The sequence below is a fragment of the Strongylocentrotus purpuratus genome, unplaced genomic scaffold, assembly GCF_000002235.5.
Source record: "Strongylocentrotus purpuratus isolate Spur 01 unplaced genomic scaffold, Spur_5.0 spur5_scaffold_2, whole genome shotgun sequence".
NCBI lineage: Eukaryota > Metazoa > Echinodermata > Echinoidea > Camarodonta > Strongylocentrotidae > Strongylocentrotus > Strongylocentrotus purpuratus.
Window position 1 is genome coordinate 40410195 of NW_022145605.1, and position 16367 is coordinate 40426561.

At 36.3% G+C, this 16367-nt stretch overlaps 1 protein-coding gene across 2 annotated transcripts in view; it reads right to left on the reverse strand.

Moving 5' to 3' along the window:
• Positions 1–1223: 1223 nt before the first annotated feature.
• The window catches only part of LOC576030 (phospholipid phosphatase 3), a 43056-nt gene continuing 27912 nt past the window's right edge, over positions 1224–16367 (reverse strand). Inside the window, exons 5-6 of one of the 2 annotated variants that reach the window (XM_030992447.1) lie at positions 10226–10402; positions 1224–4946 (exon numbers count right to left, since the gene is read on the reverse strand). In XM_030992447.1, coding sequence (XP_030848307.1) covers positions 4854–4946; positions 10226–10402 — 270 coding nt within the window. In that variant the 3' untranslated portion in view covers positions 1224–4853. Of the gene's footprint in view, positions 4947–10220; positions 10403–16367 lie in introns of both variants that reach the window. The other variant, XM_030992446.1, reaches the window with a different exon arrangement.

Below are 16367 nucleotides of genomic sequence, written 5' to 3' on the forward strand. Positions count from 1 at the left end.
ATTCTGCTAAAATTATAACACCATGATCTCAAGCGGTAGCTCCGCACCCGGATGCAGCGGTATTCATAATTTGTTTACATAAAGGAATGACTGAGAAAGAAATTAAATGCGTATGATTAAAAAAAACTGCATTCGTCATGAACGTAAACTCTGAATACCTATTCTTAGATTTGCATCCACCCATGCAACGGAGCGAGGTAAAAGAGGGGCTTCAGTCTAATGGAAACTTCCGCACCCTAAAACAAGGAAAGTTGACAGGAAATGAATGGACTTTCGGCCTAATATAACCGTGTGCAGACCTGGTTCAGCCGGGTAGAAATGTATGTACATAGATGTGTGACATAGGTCATTTTTTAATCTGTTATTTGCTCACCAGTGTAGACACAAGTTTTACTCCTGTAAAGAACATTATGTTGTTCCTGCGGTTGTTAGCATTATTTCCCACATATCCGAAAAGGGCATATTTTCCAAATGGATTTGTAATAATTAGATATACTTGTATGATGATTCCGTTTAACAACAACAACGTAATAATATTCCCTCTAAATTGTCATATCGACAATTTAATTTTGTTTTTTAAATGTATATACCTCATTGAATATTCAACAATAACCCCTTTTTACATCTCTGGAATCGTAATATTTTGGTATCTAATCATCCTGGACAATTTTAAAATTATAAAATTGATAAAGGGAATATTTTTTTCATTTTGTATTCAGCTTCTGGCTTGTAGGTCCTGTATGTCCCGGCCATTTCTTTTTGGTTCCCCTTTTTATTCTTCAATGCTTCCTCACCATGTTCGATGTAATTTATGATCTTAAAATAATTTTTTTTAAACAGCGATATGATATTAATCATTTTTAAAAAAGTATTAAAAAAAGAATTGTTGTCACAATCAACCCGACATTCGATGTACCCTTTCCCTCTCGACTTTCTCTCACCGTCTCCCCTCCCCTCTCTCTCTCCATTTACCCCCCCCCCCCCCGCGCTCTCTCTCTTTCTCTCTCTCTCTCTCTCTCTCTCTCTCATCCCCCCTCTTTCCCTCTGCCCTTCCTTTATCTCCCTCCCTTCCCCTGCTTTCCCTCTAATTATATTTTTCTCCCTCTATTTCTCTTCCCCCTCTCTCTCTCGCTCTCTCTCTCTCTCTATCTCTCTTTCTCTCTCCTGTATTCTCCCTTATTCAACTCTCTCTCATGAAATAAAAACATGATCCACACTCAGAATCAACATTTAATTACATGGGTTATCATGTCATTTATTTTTGATCCACTGGTGGTGACGCTATATACACGTTAAAAATGCCAACATGATCGCAAGTAAATAGGAAAATATAATGTTAGATATACATCATTATGTGATTGTGGAGAGAACATTGGGAAAACATTAATATCAAACTGCAGCTATGGGTGACAACAGGGATGGAGGTTTCACGTTACAACTCTGGCAAGCTATATGAAAATAAACAAACAAAATAGCCTTTAACCTGAAAGACAACATATTTAAATCAAATTTATACTTCAGATGAAAACAATAAGTACAAGCCAACATAACAGATTTCAAGTTTTAAACTATTTTTGTCTTTAGGCCGTGTGCTCTTAGAATGCAAACATTTGTCAGAAACCCAAAACAAATTGTCCAGGTCAACTTCATTCATTCTGCACCTAAGGAACACAATTAAAAAAAAAGAATCTCTGTATACAATGTATGTTTTGTGAAGATGGTTGGTCCAAATTATTATAAGTTCTGAGAAACAATACATTTTACAATGAAATTGATATCGCGTCTGCGACTGAAATATGGGATAACGACTGAAATTTGATATGACATGTGAGTGGTTAAATGCTTGCTTGACTGGAGATGCATAGGACACAAGTTCGATGCCAATTAATGTACTTTGGCAAGACATCAATCTCTATTAGAAGCTTACGACCTAAATGCAATGATCTATTCCTTGAGATACACTTATAAAGGAGCTGAAACTGGATTGAAATAAATTTCTAAAGCACTTTAAAAGAGAATAGAAGTATTTAATCGAAATATGACGAGAGGTAGAGAATTAGTGGAAATGATGGCAAGATAGATGATAGAGTGATAGAGAGGAGATAGTAAGACTGAGTATGACAGATGAAGTGAAAGCTAGAAAGAGAGAAAGAGACATAGAGACAGAGAGAGAGAGAGAGAAAGACAGATGTACAGGTCTGGAGTAGGAGGGGAAGGAATACGTATACACATATAACTATTTTGCACATAGTTAAATCCCTCAACGATTTAAACCAAATTCAGCACTTCCTCCTACATCTGGTAAATCTTGAGGCTTTCCAACTGCTAATACTCCTCCCATATCTATAAATCATTTCTGGCACATTGTTCCCATCGAGAGGAAACAATTCATGAAAATCTGTCTTGATTGACGCATCCCTACTACATCTCCATGACAACCTCAGCTAAATCCTCCTCCTCCTAATGACACAAAGACTATTAAAGGTGCTTTGCACAAAAGGAGTGTATTTTGATCTCTCTTGCATGACATAACTAAGTCCTAAGGTTTAACTTAATTTGTTCATGTTTTCTTGGCAGAGGGGATCGTCACATGATGAAGCAGAATATAATCTGCTGACAATGTTGAATTTGATATGTCCCACTCGAACAAAAAACAGTCTGATTTGGCAATTATCCATGAACTTTTCCCCTCAAAATATGCTGTAGACTGTTAAAAGCAATGTTACAACCTTACATCGATGTTTACGAGGGTTCAATGTGATAGGGGGCAAGCTGAACAAAATTATTTGCCAATCCAAAAATGCTTTGCTCCCCATGTGGTTTTAGATAGTGTTACTGATTCTCAATTGAAGAAAAAAGAGTGAGAAATATCAAGATTCATTGCTCAGGAGCAAAATTGCAAATTATTGTCACCATCTTAGCTCCAGATATTGATTGCCCCAGTCTACGTTTGGACACTCTGATGTCCTGCTTGACTTTTTTTTACAACAAACTGCAAAAAATGACTGAAAAAAATTGGCATATAATGATAATCTGTCTCCTTTAATGTTTAATGTTACTCTTAAAAACTGACACGACAAGAGGCTTGAATGTCTCATTTCATAAAATATGTTATGGCCATTAGAGAACCAGCGTAAATTGATGCCCCTACGTTTAAAACTCTCATTTCGTGCCAAGAAAAAAAGGCGGCTGTTGGTGAAGATGAAATTACGATGCAGTTGTGACCAGACATTTAATGTTCTGCCAAAACATTTTGACATTTAGACTTTTCCTCGACCCCAAACTGTTTTGCAATGTAAAGCATGTATGTCTAAGAGATGTGGGTGCTTAGACTTGGAGCCATATGCCTTAACGGAAACTGTCGTAAAAAGACTTGAACTTTGAAAATGAGTATCATTCAAGTTCAACCATGTTTAGAGGTCAAAGTAATCATATTACTTGACGAAAAGCTGTATTAACAGAATTTTCGTGAAAATTAAAAAAATATCTGCTACCTGCATTTACAAGCAAGAAAAATACATGAATTATGTATGTATTGCATCATGAGCACTAAAAACATATAACAAATAATTAAAAAGAAACTATAGGAATTTGCAATACTACGCATTTTTTCTCTTAAACTACTCCTGCGGCAATATAAAATTCTAATAAATTAAACATATTAAATACTAATTTGTGAGGTAAGAACGAGTAACAAAATCTTATTGCACTTTTTTATATTTTTTTTTATAAACTTTTGAGCAGATTTTTTGAAATGTCGTGTGAAAAGGTATGCTAATCAAAACTACAGCGTTACCTAAAACATAAGAGGATTTCAAAATGTTTTATGTTTACAGGTGAAACATTCTCAGCCGCCTCTCGCAGAAATAGTTTTGTTTCAAATATCTCTGACATGCAAGGTTGGCTAAGATCTAACAACAATGTACACCATACACATACAATACAAAATATGTAAGACATTTATCACATATCAAAATGAGTATTTACATATAGTGAATGAGACTCATGCTTATTCTAAAACTAAACAAACAACAGCTAGGACAATTTGGTCAATTGGTAAGGTGGATCTTTACAATTCAAGTTAATTTTAAAAAACAAAAAGAATTTTATATCAAATATAAAGGCACCTCATGTCAATATTTACTAATGTACATTATTATTCAAATAATGCAGCTAAGAGCAACATTATTTTTTTTTTAAATTGCATCTCTTTAAGATTGCAGTTTTCTTTTACTATCTTTTCAGATGATTAACTGATCATAACCAATTATCCTTTGGTTGTAGTTCACTATTTCATGTAGTTGCACCATAGTGAAATGTGAATACGAACCACCTAATAGAGAACAAAAAAATGTTATGCTTTATCCCTGCTTAACTACCAGCCTCATAAAAATGTCATAATCACATTGAGCTATCACAACTCTATGTATTATGATTACAACAGTGTGCTGTTGCTTGCTATGGTGACAATTGTTCCAGCTTTACTTTGCAAAAGATATAGCATCAGGGGAAGAGTTGTATGTAGGTTGTATGTAGGTTGTATGTAGGTCCAAAGTGAGGTTTAAGCAGGGACATGATACTCTATCATGTCCCTGGTTTAAGGTTAGGATTTGGGTTAGGGTTTACTTTTGGATGTTGGGTGAAAGTTACGAATTTCATGGATGAAAGAATTTTACTGTGGAGCAATTGTCACCAAAGCATGTGCATACAATCTCTACAAAAGAACATTTGACATAACGATATAGCCGTGATGCTATATTTTTATCAAAATGGCCGATTACATTCATGTGAAGGTGCATTCCAGATCTGTGCCATTGATCAGATCAGACCGTCGCTTTTACGGGTGCGAGGGTTCATTTCCATAAAGACGAGGTCGTGGCCCCCGCGGCCCCGGGGTGATTGTGAGGGGAGCGGCCCTGCCGGAAGAGATCTGATACACCAAATGCCTGGTTGAAAGAGAGAGAAGGGAGACAAAAGAATGCAATGAAAATCACTACTTATTACTATTATTATGTTTATAACTTACAGTGGTGTAATCATGATTCTAGCACAGGGGGTGAAGGAGACACATGTCTTGAAAGTGAGGATGCAAAAACTAAAGTAAAATAAGTAAGAAATCAAAAATAGGACAAGTCATGGGTTAATATCTACCATAAGCTGGCACATATACATATAGTTAAAAGAAACGTCTGCGCAAGCACCAATAATAACTCTTTATTCACACATTTCAAGTTTGCTCTGACAATTGACATCATTTTCCTACACAAAAGATGGAATATATGGCCCACGGTCTAACAAACGTTTCTTCACAGATGACCGCAACCTTCCCAGGAAGTTACGATTACAATCTAAGATGGCACACTCCCCTCAAATCTTGCCTGCAAATGCCAAGGTACGACGAGGTTGACGACAGGAGCATGTTTTTCATCTCTAGAAAGCCCTGGAAGTCTATCTCTTCATCCTTTCAACATCCCTTCTAAATCTAGCCCGATACTATCCACGCTAATTAAGACACTGCCTGAGTAGCTTGAAAGCTTCATGCATGCATGGCTCACGTGCAAAGAGCCAAAAAGAATCACAGGGATGACAGATGAGACTTGCTTTCCAAGACCTGCTCTAGAAAGCACTGACTAGGCATCGGATTTCTTAATTTCAAGCATTTCCTTAAAGTCCTGAGAAAGATTTCCTTAAGAGATTTCCTTTAAGTACTGAGAAAACTTTCATGCATTTCCTCAAAGTCACGAGGCAAGATTTCCTCTAAGTCCTGTGAAAGATTTCCTTTAAGTCCCGCGAAAGACTTTCAGAAAAAGACCTTTCGTTGATATGACGAAGAAGATCGGAGAGATTGTTAGGAGGGGGCTAATCTACGACCTCATGCCCTTACCCCTTCTAGATGACGACAGATTGGTGTAAAAGGGTTCCTTCAGATAGTAATAGGGGACCTCTACACGCCCTTTCCTATGCCACGCCCTGTGAAACAGCTACCCTCGGAAGCAAAATTGGCAGTAGCTAGTTATTCACTGGACACAGCTTTCAGGGTCAATCGTGAAAAAGTTAATAGTCTCTCTTAGATTGTATTTCCCATTTTTAGCATGAGCGGTACCTACATCCATTTTGTTAAAATTATAATCACCAAGATGTGGTTCTCAGTTCAAAGGCTTTATCTATGTTTGACTGGTCTACTTGACAAGTAAACTCCAATCATGATATCATTTTTTATTTGATAATTCTTATCTGGATAAACATAATAATATCATTTTAAAAACCTTATGATTAAAATAAAAAACTTCTATGATAAAAATCAAATTTAATGCACTTGAAAAGCAAACCACCGTGAAATTTATCTTGTTTTTGTTTTTCCATTTGCCTTCTAAATTAAGAATCAATTGTATTTTATGAAATTGTGGAGCAATTTGTGCAAACAAAGTTTCTTTGATGTGGTTCATGACTATCAGACCATGCTAATTGTTCAAATATTTTGATGGCGAGAGAAAACGAGTGGGTATAGTCACAAATATTTGTTTTTATCGTTCTCTATTTTCACCATTGTTCTGTAAGAAGACTAGGTGACATAAAGCTCAATTTCTTTCATCCCTCATTGGGCAGTTCTAAAGCCAAAGGGCATTTATTAGGTGTGGTGGGTTTATGAATTATTTGTATATCATTCCATTCAATGTTTGCATAAACTTGTCTTAGGAAAAAACAGATGGTAATTCAAAATAAATAAGATTCTTCATTTACAACGAATAAAGAAATTGCCAAAATAAAGGGTGCATATCCCTCCTACTTACTTGTATGTTATGGCAGAATAGTCATAGAGATGTAATTGCACCTCCTCACCCTCCCCTCAGCCTAATCTCCCCCCCCCCCCCCCCCCCCCCTTGAATCAACTAATGTCTGTTAACACTTCACTTGCTTTCTTCGCATCTCTGCACGGTTGCTCATTTGCCACACATGCAATTTTGCACAAAACAATAGGCACAAATAGACAGAAGGATTGCTGTGTGCAGCACAGTGGCTTTGCAAAGTTGCCTATTTCCCATCTTGATTAGCTCCATGATAACCCTTTAAACACTAGTATAGGTGAATCTTGCGCTGGAAACAGTTACATAATCTTGAAGCCTTTGGTCTCTTTGGTCTCTCTATCCCATTTGTAATACAATTTGGCACATGGAGATTATTTGTACTAAATTGTACAACATATAAAGGGTTAAATTGATCACAATTTTCTGAGAGAGCTACATTCATCTCTAATGTACCAAAATAACAACTACAGGGATGTTAGACAAAAATTTAGAATGATTTTGATGGACTTGCTAGTGACCTTTGCCTCTGAGTCTATGATAGATAAAGCTATGATAAATGAATCAAACTAGGGTTCTTATTTGCTTTGGAATTGGTCATTACACACAGCGAGAAAATATACTTGTAAAAATAATCCTCACAACCTATTTTTCTTGGCATCACATCTCATGGTAAACTCATCTTTTCCTCTTCAACTGCTCTTAAAATCTCATTGAATTTCCTGCTAAGTAAACAGCTCATGGTCTTGAATGTTTCTTCCTGCTAATAAGCCCCGGACTGCATGGTGCTTTACATCTTGCCAACTAAATCAATAAGTTAATTTGTTGAATGCTTAGCCTTACATAACTTGAGCTGGGAGTTGAAGGAAATGTGTGTTATACCAGTTGTGACTATTTAAACTCCATGGTCACAAGAAAAGAACATCATGCAAGTAATATTTGCAGAAAGACAGAAACAGGATCAGAAAAATGCCTGTAAACATTCTTTTCATAGCAGAAATATTGCAGTAAAATAAAGATTTAAAGGTAGAATGTATTAAGTTTTGAAAAGTCAGTGTACAGCATAGGATTTTAAAGAATGCAAAATCAAACTAGAAAATAGAAATACATGAAACTGCATGATGATTATACTTTAAATGAGCAAAGAGTTTTTAAAGCTTCAAATAAAATAACTTGATTATGAAAAATAAGATAACTGCATGGTATATTAAAAAGCATGATGTATAACATTTAAAACAATATAAATGCACATTTTAGAAAAGTATAGTCTCAAAGAAAGTGGAATGGTAAAATTGACTCATAGCATAAAAGTATCTGAGGGGGCCACCTTGATGATAAACAGATCAGCGTCATCGAGTTAAAGGCTACTTCCTGATTCCAAGATCCATTCCCGATTTCTAATTAGTTCGTTATCATCTTTTGAATCCATTCAGAGAAGTATGAGAATTGGTCACTCACAGATTGTCTTTTTGAAACCAGAAGGGTGTTAGTTAGTGTCTTATATATATATATATATATATATATATATATAAATGCAGTTAACACCCTCTGGCTCTGAAGGGACGAATTGTAACTGCAGCAGATGGACGTGTCCATTGGTGAACTTTTATCATTGCATGACAGTGAGTAAGACTTCTCATTGAACTGTCTTTATTTCAAAGGTGATGAGCACTTTATGTTTTGTCATTGATTCAATATCATCTGAGGTATTTTTGTTTTCAATCGTTTTACATCATTGATATGATTTTATGTGCTATTATAATTCAAAGTAAAATATCACATACTAGGGAGGGGGCATTTATTTACTTGCATAAGTGTGGTCATTTGTTTTCTTGTATCAGAGTAAATTAAAAGATAGGAAGAGAGAGAGAGACAGAGAGAGCGAGATGAAATAAGAAAGGAAACATACAGAAGAAGGTGTAGGCAAGTGTGTACTGCTAGAATTCATATCTAGTTTGATGAAGATGCAAAGATTTATTTCACCTACAAGGTTCTATGATTAAATATATGGGTAATTCCAATAATTAGAGACCCACTTTGTGACATTTTTGGTGTCCCTGTTACATAAGGAACCCACACATATTTGTGGCTCTGAGTAAAGACTTAAATAGTGGAGTGAGATTGTAAAGTGATTTCCAAGCATAATATTGCATCCTCATACCTAGAACCACTTTACAATCTCACTCCAATATTTAAGTCTTTACTCAGAGCCACAATTACGTGTGGATTCCTTATGTAACATGGACACCAAAATTGTCACAAAATGGGTCACTTACTTATGGAATTACCGATATACATTTTCTCATAAATAACTTACCATTCTTGAAATCTGATATTTCAGGCAGGCTCATGCTAGCATGCAAAACAATGTATTTTTTTCGATGAAGATTTATAAATCTTATATAAAAAATAAATGAGCATTTAAGCAAGCCAAATTCTATCATGACTTCAGATTAATATTTAAAGTTTGTAAATGTAATAATCATAATAGCTCATAGCTTGCTATAAATATCATGCATCAGGTATTTCTTGTATGTGTAGCTTACATTTTATATGCTTTAACTGTTATAAAGCTTTCCTTTTTTTTCAATGACTTACCCAGCAGCTGCAAAATCATGTTATGCATTAAATGTTTTCATGCAAGTTAAAAACTATGCTGTAGTTTAACTTAAACTAATTTAAAGTTCAAGTCTTTCATGAAGGTATGGTGTCTTTGAGTTTGAATAATGGTTAATTAAATAAATGAATTATAGGTTTTGTTAACACAAACTATAATGATCAAATAAAGGTGAAACCTTTACAAACAAATGTAAACAGGATTCATTATTGTCTTTGTCATTATACTTTTATTGATAGCAAGTTTGTTTCTCATTAGTTTGATTCTCATTTGTGTCCGGGCCTCTTTTTACACCTTGGTTGCATTGGCTATCCATCTCTGCACTGACACTGAACCCCCAATTTTTGGTCTTTTGGGGAAATTCAAACTTTTGTTCAATTGTTGTGAGTCTAAAGTCACTCTTGATGGTTTGACTGTGGTATTAGTGATTAGTATGATTCATAAATGCAATTTTGGAACTTGTACAATAATGTTTAAATGAGTTTCAAGACTTGTTGTCAAGTGTCAAACACTCAAGCGAAAGAAAAGAAAATCTGTCTTGATGATGATAAATGTGAATTAGATTCCTAGCTTTTCTGAGAGCAATCATTGTCTATTGAAAGCTAGAAGGACATTAAATCTTATGAGTTAGCACCCTTCTGGCTCTCAACAGAGGATAGGAGGTTTTCATCTGCTGATGGTTTACAAGCTTGTGATCGACCTACCTAACTGCAAGCAACTAAAAATTTGAACGTAAAATGCTATTAACAAAAGAGTCAATTTCACCACCCCCTCTTTCTGTGGGACGACTTTTCTCTCACCATACCATCGCCGCGGCGATGCTGCCTCCCATGACCGCACCTCCGAACACGTCACTCCAGTGATGCTTGTAGTCCGAGATGCGACTGAGGCAGGTGTAGAGGGCCAGGAAGAGTGCGATGACCTGCACGAGGGGGCGGAGGAAGACGGTGTCACGCCAGCTCCAGCGGCTCTGCATGTACAGCTGTAGGAACGAGATGGAGAGAGATGGAGAGAGATGGAGAAAGCGGAATTAGAATTAGACCAGGATCTACATCATAACTGTTAAATAAAATTGTCTGTTGAGGGCCAGAAGGACATTGACTCTGTGTTAAAGTACATGAGTCAACATCCTTCTGGATGGCTCCAAACAAACAATATGCTATTTTGGTAGTTATTCCAACATTGTTCCAAACTGATGTGTCAAACCTCAAGGGGAACATACCGATTCATCCCAAAAATGGTTCACGGGTTGGCAAGACAAAACTTTGCTGTTCCACACAGTATCAAATATCTTTCAAAGGTTTCAAAAGAAATAAATATTCCTGCTTGGCTGCACAATCTCAGCATATATATAAAATAAATATAAAATAAAAAAATTGAAATTTTCAGGCAAATGCAGACTTTCTACATGACCTCAAGCTCAGGCCAAAATAAAAAAATAAAAAAATTCCCATGAAGCTTCACTAATATCTATCCTATTAAAGAGAAGGTTGAGTTCTGGGAAGAGGTGAAAAAAATTTGTGAGCATTACTCATTCTCATTATGCAAGTGTGGAAGAACATCAGATAAGACATGTTCCCTGAAAAGCATGGTTCTTCAAATGCCTTCACAATCTAAATATGCATGTAACATCGTAAAAATCGGGGGGCCGGCTTTTTACGCCACATGTTCGTGTAGTCCCATATACATCTTTCTGTGTACAGTGTTTGTAACTTTACCAAGACTTGGCCAAATTTCTTATCAATTTAATGATTCCAGAACCTTGCAATACACACAAATTCTTATATGCTAAATGATCAACCTTTTTTGGTCGGTTCCACACTGTTTCTTTCACAATGCAATCGCATGACCAGAACTCAACTTCATCTTTAACATTTTGCTCTGGGCTTTATTTCTTCAGAGATAATCAGCGCAGGGTTAGGAATTAGGTTAGGTTTCAGGCTAGGGTTAGCTATAGGTACAGTGTTTGTGTCCAGGAATAAAGTTAGGATTTCTGTTGGTGTAGGAATTGTCTATGGAGAAACAGTCATCAGAGTACGAGTGCCGTACAACCCTCTCTAGAGGTTAACAACAAGCCATGGATGTAGAGACAGTACCATGTGGATGTACACGCCCAGCTCTAGACCTACTTTCAGAATTACTCCACGTCAGGAAACTGGTACTGTTGATGGTTTCCAGGCAACAGAGAACAAACATCCTTGTTCTACCCTTGACATTCCAAACCAAAAACAAAAAGCAGATATTGGTATGACAAACACCATGACACATGTAAAAACGAGCTGCAGGCATCTACGTGGTATCTAAAAATGAATACAATTTGACCTGAATTTAAAACAACAAACTGCAGTCAAATATATTTGGTTAGTTACAGTGAAATAATTTACAATTGTTCATTTAGTATTTATATAAGAAGCAGGTGTATAAAACGTCATCGGGAGATGCTCTGCAGAGCTCTTCTGCCACAGGATACCAGCACAGTGAATACCTCATAAAATATATATAGAATCCATGTTGGCCTACCAAGTGTCTTCATCATTGTTCAGTCATGTTCAAATACAAACTACTTTTTTTATTGACCAAAGTTGAAATAGAATCCTCATTAGATGTCACAGATCTCTCATGATAACTTGGTTAATAGGAAGACTTCGCCACTGGCACTTTGCCATTTCCTTTTCGTTATGTCTTACGGTCATAGATGCACAAGAGCATGCAGGATAAACCTTTAGTTTGTTTGCTGATGCAAATGTATTTGTCCTCCATTTAATAACTTTTATCCTCTTTCATCCGAACATGTTTTCACACGAACAAATCTCTGAAATGCCTTAGAAATCTACCGACTAAGACTTGCATTATCTCAAATATTCATGATTTTCTGGCTTTCAAATTTCAACATTTTCACTGAAATGATTTTCTAAATTTGTTCATCTTGACTATTCAGCAATATCCCAAAAGCTCATCTTTTCCATCTTTTCCTGCACACCCTGTACGTCAACAGAGGGACAAAAATAAAGGGGAGCGACGGTCCCCGTCAGGTTGAATAAAGAATGCATGGGCATCTGTCGGATGAAGATAGGATGGTAACCATAGCAACCATGATTGTTGCCCATCATGCCAAGGCAGGTTGACTTCCTGTCCCAGCAATCGATCAGGAGAAAGGCTAGCTCTCCTTCACGTCCCAGAAACAGAGACAGATAAGGAGGATTACTCAGCATTGAGGAGTCATCTTAACAGCAAGAAAGGGTACTCCAGAATTAGTTGATGCTATAACAAGGATATACACTTACATGTACAGCGACAAAGAATCTGCTTCCAGATACAGAAAGGTTTCATTAGTTTATGGATTGAAGCAATCCTAACATGATGTTTAAAGCTTGTCTTATACATTTTAAGGGTGGCTTAAAGTTCTTTTTAAACTTGGCTATCTTTGGTCAAAGAAATATTTGAAATACAAAGTTCACACTTCACAGGTGGCATTCTCACAGATTCAGTTACAACCAAAAGTAAGATCTATGTCAATTTTGTATGCTAGGTTTTTTTTGTATGTGTGTGTGCACCTAGATTGTATTATGACTACAACATTAATCATAACTAAGAAATCAACCTCTGGATAACTGCTTAAAGTTAAGCAGACATTTAAATAATAAAAATGTATTCATAACTGCCAAACAAACATATTTTAATTGGAAGGCCCTGTCGTTATTAGACTCTTTTTGAAAACTCCAAATGATTTTCTGGTTTGGTACTTAATGATCATTTCCATGTGCATTCATTTGCTGATAAATTGAGCATATCCCATGTATGGCCTTGTCAAACAAAAGCTAAATTATCAAACCAACATCCCTGCCTTTGTTTGAATATACAACCACTCAAGTTTCTGCAAAAAAAAAACATTCATAATTCTTAGGTTTTGTGCTGTATTCTCTGTAAGACATACCGGTATCAGAAATGGATATTTAGTGAAAAGTTGATTAGATGCAAAATTAGCATCCATTCTTGAATGTACATCAGGGCCAAATCTTATTGAAGAGTTGCGATTGACTACAAATAATTTGCAACCAATATCAATCACACCTCTGTCAAAAGAAACAGGACATGCATTTGATTTCAATTTCAAACTATTTGTAATCAATCGCAACTCTTTAGTAAAGACGGGGCACATGACTGAGTGAACAAGGAAGGATGTGTGTTTTGTTTGTTATGGCAAATTGCTGGAATCAATTTCAGTACTCAGTTCAATAAAAACATTTGTTGGTGTCTATTTCCGAATGGTTTCCTGATATTCATAGATAATAAAAACAAAGAGAAATTTCTTTAAACAGTTTTTCTCATTGAAATTATATTGGAATCAGAACCTGAAGATATATCTTGCTGGGTGGTCGCACAGTCTGTGTATGACTGAAAATAAGGTCATTTTAAAAATTCAGCTGTATATAATGTAGATCTTGCAGCCGATCCCAAACAACGGCAATTAAAGCAAAACACTTCCATGGGGTTTCCTAACACTCCTATTTCTGCTGTCAAGCCCAGCAATGGATCTATTCTTGATTCTGTTTAATCTTGTCCGGTAATCATACAATTAAAAATACCATTTGTATTATATCAAGGACTCTACAATGAATCATCCTTTTCACAGGTGGGCAGTGTTTCCCTTAAGATCTACTTTTAGATCACCTACATTAATTTCGGTCATCAAACTTCCATGATGATCACATATATTATTGTCTCCTGTACATCTGTGAAGAGAGAAATCATATGGGACTGAGTCACTATGTCTGACAACCCTTGGACAACCTGCCCAGTTGAGATATAAAAAGGAATCCTCACCCTTAAACCTACACATCAGTTATACTGATGGGACCAGCACCAGACAGACAACAAGCCGACAACATACACACCAAACAAAAGTTTATGTTAAAGGTAAAGACCAGTTCTGGTCATGCGATTGCATAATTGGGAAAGAAACGTTGTGGAATCAATCAGAAAAGGTTGATCTTCTAGCATATAAGTATTGGTGTGTGCTGCAAGGTTCTGGAATCATCAAAATGATAAGAAATTTGGCCCAGTCTTGGTAAACCTTACAAGCTCTGTACACAGAAAGATGTATATAGGCTATGTGACACGTGCACGATATTTATCCAGTCCAGATAGATAATAGCATTTACCAAATATATCAATTAGTAGGCGGCTTCCCGGCAAAATTTGTATCATCACATATCAGTCCAAACATATTCTTTCACATGATTGGTAATAAGAGCTTCCATTTCATTTTTTGAGAGGGGGGGGGGGGGTGGGGGCATTTCCAAAACTGGTCTATACCTTTTAACCCAAATGATGAGGATTTTGTCAATTATCGTGGTCAATCTGTAATCGGTCAATCTGGAAATGGTCAATCTGGGATCTGTCTGGCGGTGTGACAGGAGTCTATCCATTGTAGCTGCACCCCCCCCCCCCCTCCCTCTATCCTACAATGTATGTATGTACTTAGACAATTCATTCACATGTCTTTCTCAATTAATGTGTAGAAAATAGATACCTGATAGGAAGGAACCCCCTGAAGGAAGAAGGAACTCACTGAAGGAAGCCAAAGAGGAGGTAATTTTCAGAGCTGGGCTATATGGATTACACTGCACAATTCCTGCCCCTTATCCCACTTAAACCTTGCGGGAGATGCGTTTGTTGGGGGGTTACTTCTCGTAATCAATGAAATTAAGTGAAACCAAATATCTGATTTCACCAATTTACCTTCAGGTTAATATCAATTTACAGAGTTATTCAAGCAATCCAGAGAATGGAATGCAATGAACATTTATTTAATTATAATTTAATATGCTCCCAGACTTTGTAATAGCCTGCCTCCCCATCTGAAATGCTCAGTCCCTATATGCACATGTTTAAAACCATGTTGAAAACCCACTTTATTCAAATCCCTCTGAGCTCTTTTTCATTTTTTTAAAAATCTATGCTTCTATTTAGTAGTTCATATTATGTCAGTACTATATATTATTTATTACCTGTAATTTTGGTGCTGTGGTCCTTGCTTTGTTTTTATGATGGCGCCTAGAAACATTGTAATAGGCACACTAAAAATTCACCTAATTATTATTATTATCATAATACTGTTACAGTCACTACAAAAGAGACCTCTTTAATTATTTCTGCCCCTTGCTTTGTTCATTACCTCATTTTTGAAGGAAGAAACTAAGCAGCTGTTTATATTATCATGGACCTTTTGCTATTGTCAATTAATACAAAAGATCTAGTCCAAGGGCATTTGATGTCGCATGCATTATTAAGTATCGTAATTTGTGAAGTCACAAACACAGAGTGTCACTTTACATCATACTTGGTCTGATCAAAGCTCTCATACAGCTAAAAATTATACTAAATTCTTGTAAGAGGACACCATGTGAGTATAGTCCTCACAAGGACTGGAGTATTCTTTCTTGGAGAGATGTGTTAGTTCTGAAAAGAACTGTTGTTTAATTTCCTTGTGATTATAGTTCTGACAAGATCTTTATCAATCGCATCTTTATAATTATGTGAACAGTGTATGAGACAAAATGGCATGGACTTGCCCAAAAAGAAATATGTCTTTAAATACTGGGGCCCAATCATTGACTCATTTTCTTTTGCACAATAGAAAATTCAGGCGATGCTGGTGAAGGTCGTTCATGTAAGAGTAATGGAAGCTTGAAATGAGCTAATGGTAATTGGTCAGCACATAATAGCATCCACCCTCGGGCCAGATGATGACTCTTGATTGAGACTGGAGAGGAAGACTGACCATGACTCATCAGAATGACCAACCTTTCTTGCCCGCTAGCTAGCTCTATAGATGGACATTTCTCTGTAGTAGCCCCTTTCAGACCAGAGTATAATTATATATTTACAGTGAAACCGATATATACATGTAGAGACCACTCAAAGGAAACACAAAAAGTGGTCTT